General features: G+C 39.2%; 1 protein-coding gene across 1 annotated transcript; it reads right to left on the bottom strand.

Annotated features, from left to right (window-relative positions):
• Nucleotides 1-1,836: 1,836 nt before the first annotated feature.
• On the bottom strand, nucleotides 1,837-2,277 carry LOC147425759 (uncharacterized). The gene has a single exon (XM_086500685.1). The coding sequence runs from the start codon at nucleotides 2,275-2,277 to the stop codon at nucleotides 1,837-1,839; it is 441 nt and encodes a 146-aa protein (XP_086356811.1).
• Nucleotides 2,278-10,078: the final 7,801 nt, after the last annotated feature.

A 10,078-nucleotide genomic window follows, 5' to 3' on the forward strand; every position in this document is an offset into this window, starting at 1 on the left:
GGATGAAATGGTGGTAAAGTAGTTTGGCGAAGTAGAGAGGGGCATCAGCGTTATGGAGAGGATGACCGTATACCTCCAAGAAAATTTGCCCGGTGTTCTGTCTGATGGCATCATTTAGGCATCTTGAGACTTTCCATCTTTTTTTTTAAATTTCACCTTCAGGACATGGACATACTTGTTTGATAGCATCCTTTGTCGCTACCTTGTTCACGGTGCTCCATTGCGCATGACATGGGTTTGCCCATTTGGATAATCTACAAGCTATCCTCACTGCTTCGCGGGAAGTCATGCCATGTGCAAGAGCCTTAGGACGTTCGAAGGATTTGTTGGCTTGCTCATGATGCTCGTTGTCTTGTCCGGATGCCATATCTACACTGAAGACATCACATAGGAATCTTAGTACCTTTGAAAGAACGTTAGACAAGACAAGAGTAGTCTAAACGACAAAATGATAGTTACGAACAAAGATTGAACTTAAATACTATGGAAGATGAAATGCAATAATTAATAAGAGAAATCTAAGAACACCAAGATTGTCTTTCAACCATTGTTAAACAAAGCATCACATCATCGTATTGCCATCAAGCAAACACATCACATTATCATGCAACCTTCGAGCTATCGCATCGCATTATTATCCCACCATCAAGCATAAAACATCACATTGTAAATTATCCAACTGTTACATTCCTAAACACAAAATTACAAAGACCAAATTTAAAGGCTAAAAGATTTCACTATCATAAAAGATTGTCACCAAGAATTGTCACCATAGTTTCGTATAAGGAAAATCATCATCAATTACAAATTCATATTGAACGACAGGGAGAGTTCGATCAATGGGCGTTGTGTCCTCAGCGGCTCAGTCGCTAATGACTTAAAGTACTCTGCGACTTGCAGAGGGGGCTTTCTTTGTTCGACTTTCTCAAGTAACATCCAATTTCTAACTCTATAAAAAATTGATTGCATTGTGGCTTTATCGTGGGTGCTCCCGTCCATCCACAATTCTTGGGCCGTTTTCCAAAACTCATAAAGTACTTGCAACAAAAAACCTAATGCAAAAATATCGTTGGCCTCTGTATACGCGTCATCCAAAAAAGGGTCATATAACTCGGGTGCCAGTCAACCTTGCTTGTGTCATTCTCTGTCTGCATAGGATTGTGCTTCTACCACCTTCTCAGGATTTTTATCTTCCTCATAGACAAAATTGAGCGAAGGACGTTTTTTGGGCGTCCTAAGCAATAAGCCCCAGTTGATAATCCCAATGGGCACCTTCTCATCTTTGGTGAAATCAAGCACAACATTGAAAGGGTGAAGGTCCGTGTGAATGATGCCCGCCATATGTGCGGCTACAAGACCGTCCACAAGTGCATGCATGATGTGGGGCGTATTCAGCACGACTGCCTTCACCCTAGCAAGCTGCAGCTGAGTTAGTTTGATGTCTTTGGGAGGGGCCCTTGACCACCCGTGATCCAAGCAATACATGGCTCTTGTGAAGTCACTGGTTTCATAAGGTAGCAACAAAAGCATATCACGTAAAGAGCCACCATTGTAGAAAGGAAAGATTGTTATCCATGGCGACTCCTTGGTGAATGCAATGCACCAGACAATTGAGGGATGTAGAACCTGCATGCCCTGCTCAGCTTGAAAGCTTTCAAACTTGCTTAAGGTGCTTCCCTTGTACAACTTTCCACAATATGTTATATGCTTTGGGAGAAATAAAATGCATTGAATCTTATATTCATGCACTTGCCCATGTGCCTATAATCCTTCCTCTAACTAGTGCATCGTGCGGGATACAGTGCACATAATTGCTCGAGTCCCTGACACATCTGATTAGCTGGACGAGGCAGCGGCTGTGTTCTTAGCGATGCGTAGTCTTTTTGCCAGTGTCTCTGCATCATGCGCATTCATGCGCTTGCTCTTCACCTTCTGCTCAATCCATAGTGTATCCCACAACTCCAATCGACGTACATCCGCACCAGCTGGTGCTATATCTCTCAAGTCAGTATATGCTATGTACATAGATCCCAAGATAGTGCGGATTCTATGTCGATAATCAAAATCCTGAAGCTTCTCTCTTTCACAGAACTCTGCATTGCCGCCATTTCGGAGATGACGGATTGTATTCTCCCAAATCTGCTCTACGAAGTTGCGGAGGTGAATGTCTGACTCATTAGTTTTTCTGAGGGTGTCATCTGCACTTTGAGACATGATGATAACGGCCTCTATACGTGTGACGCGCATGAGTATCTTTCGCTCCTCGATGGAAAGCATGTTGAACTCGTTGTCACAAAGGTAGTGAGAGCTGCACTATCACAAATTGTTAATACACAACCGTGTCTATTCAAACACACACAAAAATAAAGTGTCAAACAATAACAAACAAAATATTATATCATCCAACCATTTTCATCGAATCATTGTCAAACAAAACATCACATTGTCCTCCAATCACTGTCAAACAAAACATCACATTGTCATCCAAAGTGTGTCATTTACACACTTAAATAAAGAAAGAAGTAGATAGAGAGAGATGAAATTACACGATACATCCCCAAACCCTAAACCCTTGTCCTCAATTCCTATTTTCTACGTGCTCACATTGTTGCAAAAGATGTGTTTGCTCGTTGCATATTGTTTTTATCTTCTTTTTGTCCATGCATATATTGTGAAAAGTTGATATTCCTAGTATGAATTCTTGCAGTGTCCATTCAACCCCGATATTTGCTACATCTGTATCCACAAGTATGAATTGCAACTCTTGCAGGCCGCGCCACCAACGAAGTATCGTATGAATCATGCACTTAAAAAACAATATAAGCCGCGTTACCGGTGCACCAAACAATTTACGACATTTTTTTTGGGCCGCGTTACCGACCAAATGCCGCAATATGCAAAAAACATAGCATGCACTAACGAATGACACCAACTTGCTGCGTTACCAACAAGGTGCCGCTCGAATCTAAGAGAGTAGGAATTGAATACAGACATAACAATGGCCGCGTTACCGACCTTATGTCCACATTGAATAAGGGGGAGGGAAGGTGACATCGTTGTAATGATACTATCCTTACCGCGTTACCGGCATAGTACCACCACAACGTGGCATACTTATCATAGGACACTACCCAACCGCGTCACCGACCAAGGGTCCCACAATAAACACCACTCCGAAGAATGGCCTTACACATGCACACACCGCTCGTGTAGCAAACTGCTCACATATACAGCCGCGCACTACGACTATGAGCAGTTGCTCGCACGTGTACGCACACATCTGATCACACCCACTCACTCTAGTGTGAATACATGAGAAGGAGGTGGAAAGTGATTTCCCAAGGGACTCCAAGGGTCTATATATATAGAATCCCGCATCCCATCGGGCTCTCTGACGACCCCGGCGGGCCCTGCCAGGCATCCTTAAAGCTCGGTGGGCCCTCCAGGGAACATAGCAATCCCAACGGGATTTTGGCAGGTTACCAGGTTGCCTACAACCTGCAATGTTGAGAACATGCAAGCATGCGAACATGTTAATAACATGTTCACAACTGTTATTAACAAAAAAAAAGTTGTGAATGCGTGAATAAAAAATCCCTGGTTCCGATCAAGACTCTAAAGATGTTAAATGTACTCAGAAGGTACCATTAACATAGAATGTTGTATTTTCATTATAGGAGAGTTTGGTTTATGAAAAGCACAAGACCAAACAACCTTCATTTCCACATATATAAGCTCGTGTAATGGGATAGTTGATGATTGATCCCATCTAGCCATTCTTCATTGCAAGCAACTGTTCTATCACAAGTGTGCTCAAGTACAAATTGCAACATTGAAGAGCTCAGCTGCTCATGCTTCAAAAATGGTTTTGGAGCTATGGAAAGGAATTAATGACTTGCAAATTGTGCTTATCACATCATTTCCATAAACTACTTGTGCTTTTGGTTTTTGATTATTAAAAAACTAAAAAAACCATGCAAGATTCACCTTACTAATACGGTGCAATGTAAGTATGACGCTTGATGAGGCAAACCAACAACAAAAAACTCCCTCCAATAGATATGGCATTTTATAATGTGCATTTGAGAGAGAGAGAGAGAGAGAGATTTATAGATTGTTGTGTGCCAGCTTGTTCCTAATCGAGAACATAAATTAATAGAAAGCATTTCTAACGACACCGAGCTAATTGGTTCAAGGTGCCTCTCTTGAAGAAGCTCATGATGTTCTATTAAGTTAATATGTGGAAATTATTATGGAAATTGTCTTAAGACATCTTGTATAAGATTTGGATTTGATGAAGTGATTGTGCACATGCAAGTTAATGGAGGGTAAGTAGTATAGTACCATCTCGCCATGGAAGCTTAGAGCATGGCCCCATTGGACCTCTTAAAAGGAGGGCCTTCCAATTATTGGAAGACCTTACAACTTCCAAACAAGTGTCCCATAGCTCTTGTTACAACTAGTGTGAGCTAGTATAGATAAAGGTAAAAAATAATTGGCGCTTTTTAAAATTGCATGCAACCAATAGATTAAAATCTTCTTTGCTTTAGCAGCTGGAGAACGGCAACCGACGATAGCTTGTTCAAGAGGCGCTTTTGTTTTCTAGAGGATGGTTGAAGCACCCTCTAGAAAGCATCTGACGTCTCTTTTGCGATTCCCGCTAGTTGTCCCTAAAGCAGCTATGGGCCCACCCACACATCCCTAGAAGGCCCTCTAATTTTGACTCTATAGGGTGTACGAGACATTGCTCTTATACAATATTGTATGAGTCCGATTAACATGTGACACATACTATTGCAATGAGTATGTAATGACAAGAGATATGGGCTTGGAGATGCATAAGCACCAACGAACTTGTGTCATCTTTGCTAAATAATAACCATTATAACTCTAGTGGTTACAACAACTTGTTCTAATAGATGAATTGGTCTCTATAAAATTACCGGTGCGCCTACACACAACATGTAAGAATGTGAGTGGTGGTAGCATAGAAAACTACAACAATATGGTGTAGCACACAACAAACTACAATATGGCCCACTGAGGGCAAAGCGACCATGAAGGTCTACACTCATGTTGATCTAGGGGGGGTCTCAATATACAAGAGCTAGAAGGGGAATAAGTAGAGGAGGAACTAGACAAAGGGGAGGATAAGGGACCAAGTACATTGCAAGAACAAGCATTGATCATGGTGTGCTTACTATTGCCGCATACATTGTGGGGATGAGTGCGAGTAGTACGAGTTATAGTACCATGGGGTGGTAGTAGGTAGTATATATGGGCATATGATGGTGAAGGAGAGGAGGTTAATTTGCTTTTATTTGGTCATATAAAGAAGAAAAAAATTATTGAGGAACAAACAAATTATTCATGTTTTTCTCACATATCTTTCACTATACCCATGGATTAACTATTGACAAATAGAGTATTGATCAATACTACTATGGATAAATACCCTATCAATCGACATGATATTGCTTTATAAAAAGAATGCAACATGCATTCTTCCGATAAAGACTCAATTGATAAACAACATATCTGCCTGTCTCTCTCTTTGAGGCTTGGATACTCTCTCTAGTTGGAGGTCTATCTCTCTCTAGCATAGACACTCTCTATCTAGCACTCTCCCTCTCCCTAGCAATATCTCTCCCTTTCTCTGGCAGAGCCCCCCCCCCCCCCCCCCCCCCCCCCTTCTCTCTCTCTCTATCTATTTATCTATCTCTCTACCTCTACGTATTACTCAGTCAGAGCCTCTATCTCCCTTCTCAGTAGATACTTCTCGAGTATGCTCTCACCTTAGGTGGTGCACATAAAAATTTCCTTAATATCATGTGCGATCCATATTTATTGAGTCACAATATGTGTGTTTGATCTACCTGAATTTGTCTCCTACTCACATATGGATTTTGTTTATGTCAATTAGAGAACTACCTTGAAAGATTTTGATGCACCTCATGATGTTTCTTATCCCAAATGTAGATTAGGGAGATGGGGCAATAAAAATTATTGTGTGTGGCTCTGATCACACCAAGATGCATATCTTACTTCCATAGTAATCTAGGAAAATTTTGATGGATCAAATCTTTTTTGATGCATTGCGCCTCTTACCTGAGTTGATGCACTAAGAGGCCATTAGTTGCTCTACTTTGTAGCTTTTCTTATTTGCATGGTGCTTTAGGACATCATAGATCCAATTCAATGTGAGGTTTTAGCCATCAAGCTTCTCCTCACATTCAGATTCTTGGTTTATCCCTAGTTCATACAACAGGATAAGTTTCTCCTAGACATGATCTATGTGAAGTAATTATATCTCATGAGCTAATTATAGTCTAGTCGACGCTTCTTGATGTTTAGATATATGGTTCATACTTCACTCTAAACAGGGCTAAAACTCATGCTTTGTGATCTTGCAAGAGGCTAGATCCTTACAATGGGAGGGGTATAATATACAAACTTCCCCCACATTCTAACCTTGGTTTAGTCTTGGTTCTTACAATGGGTGGAGCTTTTTATAGACACGATTTGTGCCAAACTAGTGGGGGATGCTAGCTTATGGAAAACCTCGCAGTCGTGAGTGATGTAGAAAATTTGGGCCTTCTCACACCTTTTAGGTCCATTTTTGGATATTTTATAGCTCTTTAATTTTGACCATCTTTTTACCAAAAAATTACCATTGTTAATAAAGAAAAATAAAAGATGGAGTAAAAAAGATTAGATTTTGTGGGACCAGTGTTTGCTATCCAAAAGGCATGCCAATATTTTGTTTTTTGTCACTTTTTGTAGCGAACTTTATAGCATTACACACCAGTTTTTGTATATAGACAGTGACTCCGAATGCCAAATGGTTTGGGCGTAATGAGCATACCAACCCATTCTATTTTCCTTATTCATACTCCAAAGCTACAAAACCATGTTCTAGGAGAAGAAAAACCATGAAGCAATGCTTTCTGGGCGCTTATCCTCGATTAGATATGGACATAATGAGATATGTCAACAAACATGCTATGATGTCTACATGATGTCATGCATTGGCATCATCCAAAGCCATGTTGAAAAGTATTTTAGACGATGCTTTTAATTCTTTTCAAGGCCAAACAATTTATGATATATCCTAACAATTCTCCCTAGTCTACTTAATCATCTATGACAATCATGAGTTTCTAGGGCAAAAAGCATACTATAGATCCCTCGTAAAAACTTCATTCTCACATGTAAAATCATTCACATAAAGATCTTCCTTTTCCAACATATCATATTCCACAAAACTCATCAAACAAGAAAAGTATTTCTGGAGCTTGTTAGCATTCACAAGTTGTCCACGTGGAGTGCCATCCAGTCGATTTGTCCCATTGTTGTATTTAACTATCCATTACCAGAAATGAATCCTCCCACTTAATCCAAAACTTCTTTTGATAAATGTGATCCATCTTATTATTGGAATGCAACACCAAAAAACCCTTTTCTACCCCTCTACCTTCACCTTCTCATTTGATTTCTCTTGGCTGGTCTTCAAAATCTATTCATATTAGTCACCAGCAAGATGTCCATCCAATTGAGGGCATTGAAGATACAAAAACTATCTTGAAATGCATCATGATCTTCTTCATCTAGTTTGGAAATGAGATTTAATGCTAGAATTTTAACTTCAATGGGAAATATTTCTATCTTACCAAAAACCAAATGAATAGGAGAGAACCTAGTGCTTGTTTTCATAGATGTTTTAAATCCCACAAGGCACAAGGAACCTCCAAATCCCATGATTTTTCATTACTTTGAGTCATTTTTGTTAGTTTCTTGATTCTTCATGTAATCTCAATTAGATCTCTTGTTTAGACCATTGCATTGATGTTTTATATTCAACTCCTTGAAATGAAAATCAACAAGTTCTTCATGAAATCCACGACTGTTATCTAATACTTTCTCAAAGGGCACACCAAGTTTGCCATTCTGTCCTCATTAAAAAAATTCCCACATCTTTGTTGGTTACCTACTTGAGTGCTTTCACTTGTGCCCACCTTGACAAATAATCTACAAGAGTGACAATCAATATTTTTCCTCTACCTATCATAGATAATGGACCAATTGTATCAAGACCCCATTTTTGTAAAACATCATGTGCAAAAATAACCTTGCAAATCCCAAAAAGTTTAAGTATCCTCTTGCCCATTCCTTGACAAGGTAAGCAAGATTTTCACCAGTGATGCACATCTCTTGTATACTAGGCCATACATATCCTTCAAATATTTTTTATATAGTATCACTTTCATAGCATATTGACCATCACATGCACCATTGTGATTCTCTTCCAAAATTTTGTATAGCTTGTCCTTCCAAGGAACACGAAGTAATGCCAAATCACTTCCCTTCATATATAAGACATCATCATGCAATGCATACTTTACTGCATTTCTCATGAACGTGTACTTCTTGGATGGTAAAATATCGTTAATAAGAAACCCATTTTCAAGAACAGCTCCTTGTTAGACAAATTTTCTCTCACATGATACAAGGGCATGTTTGTCCCCCGGGGGATTCACCACTTATAATAAGGACACGTCACCTGCGTGCACCAAATTACCCTTTTTTCCTCCTATATACGGGACCATCCTTTTTAAAATGCACCTTTTCTCCCCTCTTTAACCCCCCTATTGTACACTCACTTGATACCATATGGTAAGACTTAGTGAATCCCGCGGAGTTTGTCCTCATCACAAACACTTCAGTCATCAAACCTCGAGTACATTCATGAGGCTCTTCAAGTTTGGACTTGTTTGTATGTTGGATGCTCCATGCTTCAAAATGCTTAAGAAAATACTTCACTTGTGTACACAAGCTCTTCAATCTGGGATGTTCTTTCCTCCAAACACTTAAAACTTGCTTCATAATAAGCAATGCATCATTTTTAATATGCATGCGACAAATCCCTATCTTCAAATGTGTGTGTAATCCACATTCTAGACCTACAAATTTTGCTTCAATATTTCTTTTGACATCAAAATTTAGACCTTGAATCATTATCAATGCTTCTTGTTTATCGTAGATCACAATGCCACCTAATGATACATTATGTCTCTTTCTATATGATCCATCAGAATACATTTAGCATCATTCTCAAGATATAGTGTCTTAACTCTTTCCTTGTTCATTATTTTTTCCTTTATTAGGAGGGGACTTTCCTTTTGTGTAAGCTAACGTGCCAAAGTTTGTCATGTGCTCTCCCAGAAAGGAAAAGTCAAACACTTGCAACTCAATCACCCATCTCATCAATAGAATTAACTTGTTTGAATTGTTGACCAATGAAGAAGAAGAGAGAAAATTGTGAGGAAAGTAAAGGATTTTACAAAAGATACTATCTAGATCTCCTCCAAGCATAAGCCACACTCATCACAAGCTCAATGCTCTCTAAAGATCCTCTTTTAGTAGTTGTCTTCACTCTAATACCACAATAGATCGGTTGCATATATTGAGATTCCTTTACCCTTATTTAAAAGCATACCACCAATTGCATCATCAACAACAGATGCATTTACATAAAAATGCTTATTCCATTCAGGATCCTATATGAAAGTAAAGAACCGGGAATCTCTACTATCTAGATCTCCTCCAAGCATAAGCCACACTCATCACAAGCTCAATGCTCTCTAAAGATCCTCTTTTAGTAGTTGTCTTCACTCTAATACCACAATAGATCGGTTGCATATATTGAGATTCCTTTACCCTTATTTAAAAGCATACCACCAATTGCATCATCAACAACAGATGCATTTACATAAAAATGCTTATTCCATTCAGGATCCTATATGAAAGTAAAGAACCGGGAATCTCTTTCACCTTCTCATAAACTTCTTCCCTCATGAGTCCAGCCCAAAGGGTCAATGTTAGGACATTGTTGTAGTGAATGCAAGACTAGGATGACAAAGAGATAAACATGGACAGATGATTAACCTTTTGAATTAATGTTGTCAACTATTGTGTATTTTTGGGAGGTGAAAACAACAACAATGCTTTAATCTTTTGTGTATCGGCCTCAATCCCATTTCCTAAGATCATATGACTAGGAAGCATTAACCTTCGCTCA

This window comes from Adiantum capillus-veneris, chromosome 25 (genome assembly GCF_014529385.1).
Source record: "Adiantum capillus-veneris isolate H3 chromosome 25, ASM1452938v2, whole genome shotgun sequence".
Taxonomy (NCBI): domain Eukaryota; kingdom Viridiplantae; phylum Streptophyta; class Polypodiopsida; order Polypodiales; family Pteridaceae; genus Adiantum; species Adiantum capillus-veneris.

What these genes read in the sequence shown, in the direction of transcription:
- LOC147425759 (XM_086500685.1), bottom strand. Translation starts at nt 2,277, where the DNA reads ATGCTTTCCATCGAGGAGCGAAAGATACTCATGCGCGTCACACGTATA.